The sequence below is a fragment of the Anopheles darlingi genome, chromosome 3, assembly GCF_943734745.1.
Source record: "Anopheles darlingi chromosome 3, idAnoDarlMG_H_01, whole genome shotgun sequence".
In the NCBI taxonomy this organism is placed as follows: domain Eukaryota; kingdom Metazoa; phylum Arthropoda; class Insecta; order Diptera; family Culicidae; genus Anopheles; species Anopheles darlingi.
In genome coordinates, this window is record NC_064875.1 from 39,088,439 (window position 1) to 39,104,130 (window position 15,692).

At 49.8% G+C, this 15,692-nt stretch overlaps 1 protein-coding gene across 3 annotated transcripts; it reads right to left on the reverse strand.

The window, feature by feature from the left end:
* Positions 1 to 157: 157 nt before the first annotated feature.
* On the reverse strand, positions 158 to 13,215 carry LOC125953540 (cadherin-related family member 2). Of its 3 annotated transcripts, XR_007468965.1 has the most exons (8): positions 12,763 to 13,215; positions 6,234 to 6,377; positions 4,156 to 6,154; positions 2,710 to 4,079; positions 2,392 to 2,633; positions 884 to 2,310; positions 496 to 800; positions 158 to 400 (listed from the first exon to the last, which is right to left on the reverse strand). XR_007468965.1 is itself a non-coding variant. In XM_049683162.1 (7 exons), exons 1-7 carry the CDS (start codon positions 12,983 to 12,985, stop codon positions 689 to 691), a joined length of 5,517 nt encoding a protein of 1,838 aa, XP_049539119.1. In that variant the 5' UTR covers positions 12,986 to 13,215; the 3' UTR covers positions 158 to 688. The 3 variants fall into 3 exon arrangements, 2 of the variants coding, with proteins under 2 accessions (XP_049539119.1, XP_049539121.1); XM_049683162.1 differs by having other exon boundaries at positions 158 to 800; XM_049683164.1 differs by lacking the exons at positions 158 to 400; positions 496 to 800 and having other exon boundaries at positions 880 to 2,310.
* Between the last annotated feature and the right edge of the window lie 2,477 nt (positions 13,216 to 15,692).

Genomic DNA, 15,692 nt, shown 5'->3' on the forward strand with positions numbered 1-15,692 from the left:
GTGCTGTAAACAAAATGGTAATTCTCATGACTGCTGGATTCACCGATAGAAGAAACCGTTCTAGAAGAAGAAACTTGTTTTACCGTTGCAGAACCCTCCTACTTACAGGCATGCTAGAGGAAAGCAAAAGCAAACACATCCAATTCATTCTCCTAACAACAATGGTATTTGTTTTATTGTTTGTCTAGCTATTTACATGTTACTTAAAAAACAAAAAACATTAAACATTTGCAAAATGCAGTCAAAACGGCACGTTTTTTCCTCTTCCACACAAACAGCAACGAAGAGGACATTTTAGAACACAGGCCATGGATACCGCTGTGCGTGCACACCTCGTCGTCACGTGGCCACTTGTGTGATGTGCAGCGTGTACAAATGCAATAACAATTCCTGGGTGTCCCTTACACGGTAAAATAAATATTAGTCTCGAGGGTATCTCGTGTGTGTGTGTCTCCCTGCCAGCGCGTCCTTGCACCCGAACCAAGGAAGTCTGACCTGCGTGCACTTTGGCAACCTTTGAAATTCCTCCCCCCGCCTTGGGTGTCGGAGGGAAGCAGCCTTCAGCTCTGTTTGAGATTGTGCCACGAGATGGCCAATCGGTTGGAACGGATGGGAGGGGTGGTTTTAAGATATGACTTGCTTTGTACAGACTTTGAAATAGTCAACCCTAGAGTTCACCGTTCAGACCTTAAAGCGCCCCGTAGATAGGCTCGGTGTAGAGCACGGGGGTGGCACTACCATAAATGTCCGATCCGACGATACGCTGCGAGTTGATCGTCGATCGCACCTGACTTTTGTATCTGTAGAGAGAAGAGTAAAACATGCACCCAATCAGTGATAAACACTCGCAGCTATCGTAAACCAAGCAGGCCCTTTATCTTACCGTTTTGCTAGACAGCACGCAGTCATGGTTGATGCAAACGCAGCAAACCCTATGAGACCGGCCAGAATCACTAGCCAAGTGCCCGAGGAAGCGATCAGTGCACCGGTCGGTGCTTTCTTGCTTACCGCACATGAGTCAATCTTGTGGACCGAGTACTTGTCGAACACGTCGGTCAGAAGCGCCTTCAGCTCGGGACTATCCATCAGACGCATCATTTCTACCGGGGCCAATGCAGAACCGTGGCGCGTCAACTGGAAGCAGGAACCGGTCGAGCTAAAGTCTAGACTGTGATCGGCGTGACTGAGCACCTGCGCATCGAACACCGATAGTTCGAGGTTGGAATCGGCCAACCGTTCCTGCAGCTCGCTGCTGAAGTTCGCCAACACCTGGCTAATCTCGGTCGGTGGCCGTGAGAAGACAAACCGCAGCAATGACTTGTCGCGTATGACGAAGATCTTCATCTGTGTTTCGCTGATCCGCTCCACCTTCTCACTATTGTTTGCCCGGATCGTGAGATGGAAGTAACCATCGACAAAGTTCGACATGCTGCGGGTGCTGCGTATCTCCCCGGTTTCTTCATTTAGGTTAAAGACACTCGTATAGTCTTCGGTCCGGTTGTCCCGGCGATAGAATTGTGGGATGAAGTTGATGGTTTCGATCGAATAGACGATCGGTTTAGCGCTTGAATCCACATCAAATGCACGGCTATTTGCGATCGGTGTATCGATCGGCACATTATGCCGGATACCGATCGTTTGGTTTTCACGCTCAAACTGTGGCGAATGATCGTCGAGATCGGCAATCCGTACCAGCAGTTGCTGCTGTGATAGATCGAACCGGTTATAACCCTCACCGGGCTGGTCCGGGGTCGTTCCAAGCTTGAAGCATCGGATCGTGAGACGGATCGTTTCCATTGCCTCACGGTCCAATGGTTGCGTCGTTCTTAGGATGGCCTCATTGGTGTCCGTGCGGGAGATCTTCAGTAGTCCAAGCTCGTTGCCCTCCAGAATTTCATAATCGATCGCTCCATTCTCACCGATATCCTCGTCAAGTGCGCTTATATTACCGACGATCGTACCGGCCGCTTGCTCTTCCAACACGATCAACTCCCGGGGCCGGGAATCAGTATCGCGTACGAAACGCGGCACATGATCATCGATGTCCAGCACGTTTATACGGAGCACTACGGTGGAGGCTTGCGGTGGTTCACCCATATCGCTTACCTCGATGATGATGTTGTACGTTGCCTTAGCTTCACGATCGAGCGATCGAGTGGTCGTAATCAGACCCGTCTTTCCGTTGATACTGAACGATTTTGCGTCCTCAATGTCGGACTGGATGCGATAACGGAGGGTTCCACTTGGCGTCGCTGGGCTATCCGGATCGCTGGCAATGACTTGGAACACCGGTGCACCGATGGTAGCATTCTAGGGGAAAAGATTTTGCAGACAACCAGTGTGATTAATGTGTTCCCAGTGAGTGCTTAAGCTTCTAGCAAGATCCCATACCTCCGTGACGTTGGCCGTTTGACCCAGCTTGGGTGCGATGAAGAACGGAATACCATCGTTGGCACTAATATCTCCGATGTACAGCGTAAACGATACGTCGCTGTAGAGTGAGCTCTGCTTCGGTAGCTGATTACCGCTGTCCTGAGCGCGAATCACCAGCTCATACGGATCCGATCGTCCCTTACCCGTCAGCATGGCCTTCGTTTTGATCTCACCTGTCTTGGGGTTGATCTGTAGTAATCCTGTAGAGCCACATGAGATACAATCATTTAGAACAGAAAACGTAGAAAACGCTGGATCAGCTCTCAGCGTACTTACCATTAGCTTCACCCTCGTTCAGAATGTCATAGCGTACCTCACCACCGAGCCCCTCGTCCGGATCGTTCGCCGTAATCGCTATGACGAACGTATCGAGGAGCACATTCTCCGGAATGACCGCCGTATACGAGCGCTGACCAAAGATCGGTGGATTATCGTTCACATCGAGCACATCGACCACCAGTTCCAGATTGGTGCGCTTGGCTTCCGTCGGTCTACCGGGTGCATCTTCGGCCACAACGATCAGCTTCAGCACCGATTGCTTCTCCCGGTCAAGCCCCTGTCCTGGCGCAATCCGGATCTCACCGGTGGCGTTGTCGATGGTGAAAAGGTTCGAGTGAGAACCGTACAGACTATACGATACGGTGTTGTAGCCAAGAAGACTGTCCCGATCCGTCCGTACAGCGTCACTGTCCGTTGCGTGCACGGTCGTCAGTAAGTGTGGGTATCGATCAGACTCGAGCACCGTCAGATGGGTACCATCGCGCTCCTTAAAGACCGGCGCATTATCATTCACGTTCTCCACCGTCACGTTCACGTAGGCCAGTGACTGCCGTTTCCTATTGCTCGTGATCGCTTGCACGACAAAATCGATCGTGGTACGATTGTAGGATTCGTAGTCGAGCCGTTTCCGAAGCGAAATCTCTCCGGTACGCTCATTTAGGGCAAAGAATCCATCCACATCGGGCATTACGAGCTCGAAATCAGTGATCGGTACATCGGCGACGGGATCATCCGCCTCGATACGGAACACTACTTCCCCGACCGGTGACTCTTCCTTTACCTTTAGCTCGATCTTCGGTCGTACCGTTGACCAACCCTTGTTGCGGAACAGAGGATTTGTGTCCTTGAACGATTGCACGTACAGTGTCACCTCCGTACGGGCGAATTGTTGCTCGGGTGCTATCTGTGCCATCGTGTCGACCGCCTGTACGGTCAGTGTAATGACCGCGGCGTAGTTGTAGCTCAGCGTACTGTTAACGTAGATCGTTCCAGAATCCTTGTCAATGCGGAACGCCTTGCGGAAGTCGTAGGATGTGGTCGTCAGCAGCGGGATACCACCCTTGGTGACGGCCGTAATCGGTTCGATGATCGAGTACTCGAGGCGTGCACTCAGGTCTGTGTCGCTAGCCGTGACACGGATCACTTCGGCATCGATTGCCGTTCGTTCGGATACGTATGCCGTGTACGAGGGTTGCGGGAACCGTGGCGGTTTGTCGTTAATGTCCTCGATTTTGACGTGTACCGTTGTGGTCGCCGTCTCAGGAATCGGGAAACCAGCATCAATCGCGTTCACCACGATCGTGTAACTTTCGGGGTTCGTATCACGATCAAGCCGTGCATCGCGAGCCACCGTGATGAGGCCACTACTGTAGAAGAGAGGGGAGGTAAATTAGTAAAAAACAAATCGATGAGATTGCCATCCCACAACCCCGCTATACTCACTGATCATCGATGACGAAATTATCGCTGGCACCAACGATCTTGTACGTCAGCAGCTCATCCAGTCCATCCGGATCGGTTGCGCTCACCTGCGTCACGTTGTAGCCCGCGGTGGCATTTTCCGGAATCGAGGCACGATACGCCGGTGGTCCAGGTATATCCCGGCCCGGGACAGAAAGCAATCCAAAACCTTTAAATATTGGTCGTTGATTTCCGGAAATGCCCACCCGGATCAAGACGCGCGTATCGTTCTTAAGCGGCGGCACACCATGATCGGTAGCGACCACCAGCAGTTCGTACTGGCCCCGATCCGTGTCCATCGAATTAACCGGGCGTGTAATTCGGATCTCACCCGTCTCCCGGTCCACAGCAAACACGTGGCCCGAGATGCTATTTTCCGATTCGATAGAGTAGCTCACCTGTCCACCACCCTGCTGTGGACCATCGGCATCAACCGCTCGGACGAAGAACTGCGGCTCGAACTCGGTCGCTCCTTCGCGAATAGTCCGTGTGTACTCGAGTGCCTCGAATGCCGGATAATTGTCGTTCTCGTCCAGTACATCGATGAATACGTTGGCGTTCGTTTCGCGGCCTCCACCGTCCTTTGCGACCAGCGCTAAGCTGTAGCTCTTCTGCTCTTCGTAGTCCAGATTACGCTCCACGTATAGGCCACCACCGGTGGGGCTCGTCCGGAACAGTTCAGCTCCGAAGCCCTTCACGGCGTACTCCAACCGGCCAAACATGCCCGCATCGTGATCGGTTGCCACGATGTCGGCTATCTTGAAGCCACGTGGCGTATTCTCGCGTACCGTTAGCGAGTAGCTGGACTGTGGGAAGGTCGGTGAGTTGTCGTTAGCATCCTGGAGCCGCACCGTGACGGTGGCCGTCGAGCGTTCCTCTCCGTCCACCGAAGCGACGAGTTCGAAGACAAACGTCTTATCGTCCTCGTTCGGGACGTCGTAATCGAGGCGCGATGAGTTGAGTACCTTAACTACGACCGGTGTACGACCTTCACCGTGCGTTGGTACCACTGCAAATACGCCTTCGGCGTTTCGAATGTTGCGCAAAGCGAGCGTGTAGCGACTGTTTGGACCGAGATCCTTATCCGTGACGACGATCGCGAGACCCGGCAGAGGTGTATCCTGCTCCAGATTCTCCGGAATCATTACATCGTAGCTCGGTTGATTAAACTCTGGCAGATGATCATCGACGTCGGTTAGCACGATCGTAATCTGGGAGACCGTTGTATCCCCCGGTAGTTCGTTATTGATCAGTTCCGTCGCTCGAATACCGAACGTGTACGCACCACCGTTCTGTGTGATGATCGGATCCTCCCGATCGAGTGGCTTTCCGGTGGTGATCAGTTCAGCCACACCTGACCGCGGGTGTCCGATGTAGTTAAGTCGAAAGTGACCCATCGGTTCGTTCTCGAGCATTAGCATGAGCGCGTTCGGGTTACCGGTGTCACCATCGGTAGCATTGATCGTAAGGACGGCCGTACCCTCGATCGTGTTCTCCGGGATCGTGGCCGAGTACGGGGCATTGATGAAGACGGGCGGTTGATCCTGTACATCGAGAATCGTAATGGCGACGGTTGCGTACGCTCGCAGTGCGTTCGTTGGTGAGCCATCCTTTGCCTGGATCGTCAAGATGTATGAAGGACGCGTCTCGAAGTCTAGCGGTTTTCGTAGTTCCAACGAAGCTGCAAACTTGCCCTGTGCGATCTTTTCCGTGTGTACCGCAAACACGTCACAAATGTCGTCCGATCCTTTAGTTGGATCTTGGTAGCAACTGAAGCTCAGTTCGGCATTTACACCCTCGTCCTGATCCGTCGCAATAATGTCCGGTGTAACGGTGACGTTACTTCCCGGTGCGGTCGCTTCACTGATCGTCGCACTATATGGTCGTCCAATGAACACTGGCGCATTGTCGTTGTAGTCCCGGATCGGTATCTCGCGTCTCAGTGACACCGTGTTCGGTTCCGTGCCGAGAACACTTTCATCTTTATGGAAGGTGCGTGCAGAAATGCTATTTAATGGAAGAAGCATTTTCCGGGGGTTTCGCCGAGATCGGTCACTTACCTGTGATGCTGATGATGACTTCTACCGTGTCTTGCTGCTCGCGGTCTAGTGACTGTCGCAAGCGTACGACTCCCGAATCGCGATCAACGCTAAACACCGGACCGGAGATGCTGAACCGCAACCTACTGCCCTCAGGATCCACACCTGCGGAAGAAAAGGAAACCATCGTGGTGATCATGAAATGGACAAGAAGAACTAGAAGCAATTCCCATAAAACGACTAACGGAAGATCTGTTTAAAACTGCTGCTACAGTTTTGGGCAGTACTGAGTTGGAATCCATCAGTTAAACATTCGACAATGATGTGAATGATCTGCAAAGGCGAGCACCTCGGTTGACCACTCAGAATGCTCGACACGTTCGTCCGCAAAAAGAATGAAAACTAGTTTGCTACCCACCACCATCACCCCCGCAGACTCGTTTTCTCGCTATTCGTGATTCTGCTGTTTGAAGTGCGGTTTTGTGGTTTCGTGTCTACCATGTCCGATCAGGACGGGTTTCGAAATGAAGATGCGAAAGTTCGATGGCTCAGTCTGCTGCCTGCCGGTGGTTCACGTAAGAATTGTTGGTTTTCGTGCTCGATGCTGAATCTTAATGCGTGTGCTGCATGTGAATCTCTTTCCATTTCTGTGAACAGTGCCACTAGCTGAGGTGGCAAATAAGAAGTAGCACACCCATGGAGAGGCCAGCGGTTGGTTGCTATGCGTTTGCTCATTGAGTTTGTACATATTTTGTGCCATTTGCTAGAAGTTTAGTAACAGCAGGCTGGATAGGTAGTTATATTTAAATGATGGGGTTTGTGTAGAGATTCGTGTATCTAAACATTGTATCAATACAACAATAATTATAATAAAGGGTACAACAATAATTATAATAATTTTATTAATTATAGCTTCGTACACCTGAGCAGGTAAGCGGAACTACTGAAAGGCATAGTACTGGTCACTAGAAGACTAAGTTTTCATCCTGATAATGCATCAATACGCCGTGTCATCGTGTGCGAAATAAATTATGTGGTGAGATCAAGGTTTTAGAAAATCTTTTGGAAAATTTTGCATGATTTGAGTAGAGCATTATAGAGCGCTCAGGAGCAGAAGCTTTTGTTGAGAATATTGGAGATCTTTTAAAGATAAAATGCTTCAAAATCTCGTCAAACCAATACCGGACAGATTTTTCTCAATTCAATTTGTAGATTAATCATGTATTGTAGAAAAGAAATCACATTAAATATTAACCACTGTTTTCTGCTGAAATCGTATAACAACTATTGATATTATGAATAACATAATAAGTGCGTTTAGATGAATATTTCATGTGCTGCGAAGCGATTCAGCGGAGAGTGACGACTGCTGTTTAACTCAAGCGTAAAAATACATTTAATCCAGTATTTAACGCGTTCCTCTTTGAAAGCGATAGAACAGAAGAGTGGATAGCTGATTTGCACTCATTATCATGTGACACACCACTTTGGGTTTGAACGAATGGAATCCGTAACAGCTAGAGATAAGTAATTGTTACTCCAGTTCGGTCACCTCTTTGCTGATTCTGCAAAAAAGTGGTGAAATTAATGCAATCCGAAACGCAATCCGAAGCACAATGTGATGCGCTTGAAAGTGGTTCAAAAGCAGGTTTCCTGGTCGAATGCCACCATTAGCATGTTTTGGTCTCTAAGTATCACAATCAAAACATCGTCGACACGGTGAGACGTGACGCGATCGGCGGGTGTGAAAACGGTTCGCTCTCTCACCTTGTGGCACGTGACGCGTGATGGCTTCCCGACGGCCCCGTAATGAATTCCACAACGAAAAAAAAAGAGACGAAAGGCTCCAAATGGATACCACTGCATTTCGGCTTTGGTCTAAGCAAACTAATTGAAATGCACCGCAGGAAACTGTGATTACATGGAATGCTGAACCCTTCAACCGAGGTGTCGTGGTATCGTTCTGCTTGATGAGATATAATTAGGTAATGTTGGGTCTTTTAGCACCATCGTGGTACCCGGAGACCGGCTGGCTTATCTGAACGCACAGATCGCATCGAACCTAACCAATCGGGAAATATGTGGTTAAAATAGGGCCATCCAAGCGGGAAGGGTATCGCCGCGATCGTGGGAATTTGTTGTGGTGTTTGTGGAGTGAACGTGCACAGTCGGCTGCTACTACTCCAGATGCTCTAGCTACACGTTGACGAAGAGATGACGAATTGCTGACATTTTCTATTCCCATAAACGAGTTCACCGGGAACTGGGTAATTCATAGTAAGAGCTGATACTACCCATGGCGCTATGACAACGAGCTGGTGAACTAGTTTCTTCGCACCGTATCAGGTGGTACACGGTTAGGGCCACCATGAAGCACTTTTGAACTTCAACGTCTCTTTACGCGGCCTTGGCTGGGTTCAACGAGAACGGTGCCACAACGGACAACGACTGCTGACTGGCCAGCAAGTTGTATAATGGCCTGTTAACCCCAAAACGGAACCATGCACGAACTCAGAATGAGACTGGCTAGAACCTAGAGCTACCGGGTGGGGAACGTTGAAGGTCTCGCAGAGCATTTAGCGAAAGGAAACCTCTTTTACAGGGGATAACCTTTCGAAGGGGGTTGCCAGCAGAATGCGGTGTTGGGAGTAAACGATTTTCTACGCATGACCACCGAGGTCCAATCGATTCGCCATTCGCTCGCACACCACCTGGACGGCATTACGGCTCATTTCATCATCGAATGGCGCGAAAAGCGCGACTCCTAATGTGTGTGCGTGAAGAGTTTCACATGTTTCACATGATGATGAGACCGTGAAGCTGTGCCTGATTGAATGATCGCCTTGAGGTGGAAGGCGATGGTAGATGCAGCTCGAAATCATTTCTTTTGAACGCCAAGTGTTTACCAGCGTTTACAAGTTGTTTAGCCAAATTTGTTGCAATAACCTATATCCAGTAACCTTCCAAGTTGCAGTTCAGTAGTCACGCCGCTGTGGACCTTTAGTATTCGCCTCAAGAGCTCACCAGCTAAAGCTATTGAAGCATTTATTTCACCTCATTAGCCACCGATCGCTAACTAGCGATCGATGGTCACTAAAGCTGAAGCTAAGCCTTTTCTCCAGCTTTCGAAAAAATAGAAATAAACAACACACCCCGCCGCCAAAACCCAAATGGCGCTCGAGAGGGCGACGGTTAGGACGGAGGCTGGACCAAAGCAACGCAAGGCTAAGATGCGCACTGGCCACCAGAGACGCGCCACGATGGGAGAATGAATGCGAACAAAAGATTTCTCCAGCATTCCGGCGTGGTGTTCCGGCACGGCACGGCACGGGGTGGAGATTCCCACTTGCACTCACTCCCCACCGGCAACAAGTGAAAGCAAAGACGTCTCCAAAAAAGAAGGAAGACGGGCGGTAGACCGACCCCAGGTCTTCGACTGCGCACCCCAAACTACGACAACGACGACAACGGCGACGTCGGTTTGGCCGTGAAAGAGCGACAATTGAATTCTTCGACGCTATCGAGCCTTCCCGTTCAGTCTCCCTTCTCAGCCAGCAGCCAGTGGGTCCGATCACGCTCACCCTTAAACACCAAGAGACGGGATGAGGCCTTGGGAGTTAACGGCTGGTGTTGTTGCTGCTGCTGACCCACTTCCGTGTGCTCGTGTCGTGGTGTGATTAGCCTAGAGATCAGCGCTTTTCTTTTCAGCTGAGGTGATAGCCGCCACACGGGAGATTGTGTTTCGTTTTTTTTTGGGGAGGTAGTTAAGAGAAACGTGGAAGGTGGTGTCCATGTTCCGGCACGCCGACGACGAAGACGGCGACGACATTTTTGACGGGTTTTTCGATCGAGTTTTCGTTCGAAATGGATCGAGATGCTGGATGAGCTTTCACGATGCCTGCCAGACATAGGCACGTGCTTTATTGGGGTCCGCAATGGTTTACTTAGATGATGAATCTGTTTGGAAACATGACTACCGACACCAGCTGGCACAGCAACCGGTTACCGGTGAGCAAGTAGGCTTTGGTTCGTTCGTATGTTTTACCAAACAACTTTCGGTGGCTCCAAAGGCGGTCCGCCGATCCGGAGGAGATCCGTTAGCCCGATTTAAACCGATTAAAGTTCCGGTATGTTTTTCCTGGGCCACCTGCAGTGCTGTTGGATTTTCTTATATTTTACTCAAGAACGCAAATGCGGCTATTTCGCCATGGACCGTTAAGCAGCATGCCGGCTGGTGATCGATGGCGGATCGCAGTTTAATGCATTGGACGGAAGGAAGCCTTGAAGCGAACAAGCCTTTCGTTTCAATTTGCAAATAGCGAGAGAGGGAAAAACCAACTACAGCGTAGCGGAAAATTAATTTTGATAAGAAATTCCATGAAACAGGATTTCCCGGCTGTAATGGACGTTACGAAGCGATGTTGCTGCGTTGCTATTGAAGATCTGCGGTGGAGGAGCGTTGGAGATGGGATGAGTAAAGGGCGAATTGGTTTCGCGATTGCCCAGTTTCGTCTTGCCCGGGGGGCCTTCCCCTCGCTTTATTTGTTGGTGGTTTGAATAAGCCGAAATGCGGATAATGAACCTTCACTCTACGGGCGTGCGCTAGAGCACCACCTTTTGAAGGTCGTTTGTCTAGGATGTGGAGCTTGTTTGGAGTGCCAAGAGGCACTGCTGCAAGCAAGTGTTGCAGCACACGATGCGAGATCGTCTGCAGTTTCCTAATCACCCATCACCCACCACGGCCATCGCATCACCACGAACCGTAAAAACCCTTCTCCATCCTGCACCTTGACTCGGACTCGGGTTTCGGAAATTCGGTGCCAAAAGGTGTTATGCTCGAAAAATGATGATGATGATGATGATGAGGATGGGTCGGTCTGTTCGTTTTGTTGAATGCTTCGGTTGGCATGAAAAGCGGATTGTGTGCTAGCAATGTGTGAGGGTATCTGTTTTTTTTTTATGTAATAGCTCTGCTCTCGTTTTCGACGCCACGGACGGTGGTTTTGCGGAAAGGGGAATGGAGAGCAAATGAAAATGCGAGTTTTTCCTCTCCCTGCCCGCCAGTTCTAATGGGCTAATGAGGGGCAGATTTTCTGGAACTGATTAACGTATCGTAACGCCAGCTAGCCAACCAGCCAGCTAACCGGAGCGGGGCAGGAACTGGATGCCGCAGTTTATATGCCCGATTGAGATCGTCAGCTTCATCTATCGTAGCACTCGCGAGCCTCTCCTTCCCTATTTTTCATGCAGCTTTTCATTCATTTTCCAATCGGAATCAATTTAACCGGTTGGAATCGATGAGCATCAATTACCATCAATTAGTGGATCGCGCTTTACTTTATTTTCCGTTTCCCTTTAACCCCTGCGCAGCTAATCTGCATGGAATCGTACGGCAGGAAACCGATCGTTTGTGCGTGAAATGGACAATCATTTTGCGTGAGTCCGGGGGAGATTGAGGAGCTGCTCCCATACGCCAATTACAACCACCTGATTGGACTTTCTTCTTGAGGTACCATCGTGTCAAGCTGCTACTACTAAGCTGCCAACTTTAGACCTTCCGTTGGTCAGCCTGTGACATGTGTTGATCGTCAACATTACGCCTGGCGCAACACATGCTTACAGATGTCACAAGTTGGCAGCCGGATGGTTGCCTTATGCGTACCTCAGGTTTTTAATTGCGATCACCACCATCTGCAGCAACGTGCTGCCGACTTGTGCTGCAATTAACGACCCTTCTTTTTTGACGTACCATCTACGCGGTTGACCCAATTTCGTATTAATGCACGCAGCGTGGTCTCTCATTTGCATCTATAGTGCGCGAAGTAGATTGTAGAGTGTTTAGTTGGTAAGAAGTACTGATTAATATACTTTATAACAAAATAAAAATGACAAAAAAGCTTTCAAGCAGCTGAACGAAATCCGGAGCCTTTTTCCTATTCGCTTCACAGTTCTGCCTGCGAGCAAGCTGCTTGATCGTGGTGTTCAGTTGTAGGCATTTGCACTTGAAATTTCTAGATTTTAAACACGCTTCGGTCACGCTCTGTCTCAGATGGAAAAAAAGAGATTTGTCGGCTTGTATAGAAATGTACAGAAATGCTTCATTGTTTTCTCTTGTCCGGTCAGTTTCGTTGAACACTTGCTGCTCTTCCAGACCTTGAGACCACCGTTCATGCTTCGTTGGCCCAAGCGGCAGACGCTGAGACCTTTGCGAACCAGACAACTGCTGTAGGTTTCCGACACCGACACCGGCACCGGTGTGGGAAGTTGTGCGATAAACCGGATCAACTTGAACAGCATCAGGTGTGCCCGTCCTGTGCTGTGTGGACGGAACACGGATGCTTGGGCAACCTTAAACCGGCCTCAAAAAAGTGAAATGAACTGAACAGAAAACGCAATCTGTCGCCCCTGTGTCCGGTCCGGCAAAATCCCCAATCGAATCCACCATTGAAGGTGCATAATTTGAAATGAAATCAAGAGTGGCCAAACCGAACCGAACCGGGCGGGGTAGAGTAATCATTTCGGGGCCTGGTGGTGGTGGAGTGACGCTTACCTCGCAACTGGTAGACCACGCTGCCGACCGGAGTGTTTTCGAGTAAACTGAACCGGGACATGTCGCCGCTGCCCGGGATGAAGTGTGGCGTCCGGTTGATGATCTGCGTCCGGGCAACCGGTGGTCCGATCGAGAGGCCAACGAGGGCCACCATGAAAACCAGTTTCAGCCTTGGGTGCATTCTGCTGCACCCGCCTGCATGCACGCTTCTGTGCATGTGCATGGCGGACGATGATGACGATGATGATGGCACGCGGCTCTGAGGATCGATCGCCGGCGATCGCTCGATGAGGTGGCGAGGTGTCTGCCTGAAAGTGTGTGCGCTGCCGACTCTGCCCTTCTCTCAAGCGCTAGTGACCATCGGAACGCCTTCCGGAACTGGTTAGCATCCGTTCGACCGCACAAACACTCTAGCAATTTGTAGCCGTTTCTGCTACGCGCCCAGCAGCTTTGGAACTCTTTTTCAAAAGAGAGAAGCAAACGAAGCAAAGGAAGCTGGGAAGAGCTGCTGGATTTCACAATGAGCACACGCACTACGACGTTGACCACAGTGGTCCCGCCGAACGTCGTGAGACGTAGAAATGTTAGAGGTAAATGCTACAATGCTGACCCCTCGCATCAGCGCGACTAGCAAAAGACTTTCGTCCGCTTGGACGCTTTCTTTGCACACACAGAGCAGCAGCAGCAGCAGCAGCGACGATCACCACTTGAACGCAAACACACGCGCACACACACTCGGTTCACCACTATCTATCTCTTCCCGGTCGGTACGCCGGTAATGGTGACGGGACGTTGTGGGGTTTCTTCTGTTGTACGATCACTACGATGACCAATCGCACCGAAGGGGTTGATCTGCAATTATTGCAAATAGCAGCAGCTGTGCACCAGTGTAAGGAAGCTTCAAGCAACTCGCGGCACTCGATCGATCGATCACCGCGGTCGTTACCGACTGTTGAACCAACGCCAAGCGAAGCGAATCCACTTCTTTTTCACTTCTCCATCCACGAATTCTGCCCGTGCTCGAGATGAAGCCACTGGTCGCCGACGGTCGCTGACTCACATTTCCATTTTGCCACCGTTGGTGGCGTTGGTCACCAGCGAGCAATGCCAAAACCCTTTACTTCACACACCAGATAGGCCCCCCCCAAGAGACCGCTCAGATGACTCAGCGCGGCAAAAAAGCGGAGAGCAGCTGAAGAGATTTCACCGCGGAAGCAACGAACCCGGTAACCGGTTACCGTGAGATGATGGTTCGTTAGAATATGGGACACCGGAGAGAAGGTGAACAATTCTTAGCAGAGGGTAGCTTGGGTTGCCTTCTGCGTCTTCGTTACACGCTCACGATCTTCACGCAGGTGCACAGAAGCGAATACACTGGCTCAATTGTCACACACAAACACACGCAGTGAAGTCGGCCGGTTATAAGGTTCTGGCAAAGGTGTTCCCGATTATGTGGGAATGGCTTACTTCCCAGGACAGGACAGTCTCTTATACACGCACACGCTCGATCGCTCGCTCGTTCGCTCGTTTCGCTGGATCGTTGTCCGCCACCGTCCGTCCGTTCAGGTCGATCGTGGATCTCTGAGTGATCGTGGTTTGCCGCAGCATCGGATAGGCTCACCGCGAAACTCACCGGTCGCTGCGAGATGCTGAATCCGGCGTGAAGAAACTCTCGGCAAAAAAAAAAAGAAAACACCAGGTTGACTGCAGCAACAACAATCCAAGCCCTTGTTGACACCTGAGCTCCGTCGTTTTTCGTGCCTGCAGCGCATGCGGGTCTTCGTTGGGCTGCTGCTGTTTTCGTTGCGATCTCGTCGCTCGTTCGTGATGTACGAAGTGCAAACATCAAGCCGCCCCGGGTATTGAAGCGGTTGTGCGGTAGTGCGTGCCTTCTCGAGAGAAGGTGGCGGCACTCAGTGCAGCAACATTTCGACCCCTGGTGTGATGTTGCGGACATCACGGGAAAATGGTTCCGTTGTACCACACGAGAACGATAGTTTTTTGTTTACCTTGCGTTCCGCGAACCGTTGCGAAAATATTGCCCTTGTCGGTCGGAATTCGGGGGCTTCGGTGAGCCATGTTTATGGGTACGCATGTGCGCATTGTGAAATGGATGTGCATCTCTATTTGGTTGCACGTGTTTTCGTACGTGATTTGTGATCATTCCTCGATGCAATGATTTGTTACTCGGAAGTGTAAAACCCCTGCTGCGGTGATAACGTGCTTCACATAAATGGCTCCGATGCCATGTTTCCCAAAACTCTCTTTTCCATGATTTATCTAGCGCAATGTTTGGCAAATGAAGCAGAAAAATGATGTTTTAGTTTATTTTGATCTGTTTACATGAACTGTGTGTATCAAGTGTTTGTGCCTTCGAACTTCGTTTCGATACAGAAGTGGACAGTGACAGTAAACCCGTTCCACGAAATGTAAAAGATTGGGGTAGAAATGATAATAAACCGAAAAAACTTGCCCTCAAACAAGTGGAATTGCTTCTGTCTTATTCACACGTTGAAATCTTTCTTGTTTTGAATGTGCTTTATCGTTTTGTTTTTCAACCATAAGAGATTTAAATTATACATTTATGATCCTAACTCATTGATGTGTGACTTCTCCTCATCGATGATTTAATTTAGTAAATTTTCTCGTATTTAGTAAGCTAATTTTAAATTAGATGAAAAATGGTTTTGTTCAGAAAATTAAGTAAATGTAACTTCCAAGGATAGATGAATAGTTTTCCTTTCTACCTGATAGTTCAATGGCGTCCGCTTCTCTATATGTTAGGGAAATTAGGCCAAAATAAATAGTTATCTTAGTATAGAGAAATACCGATTCTAATATGTTTCTCAAAGTAAAAACGCGATAACTCGCAATTGCGAATAGCAGTTGATAAGATACTGCCCAGTGGTTTAATCAAAAATGTTAAGTTC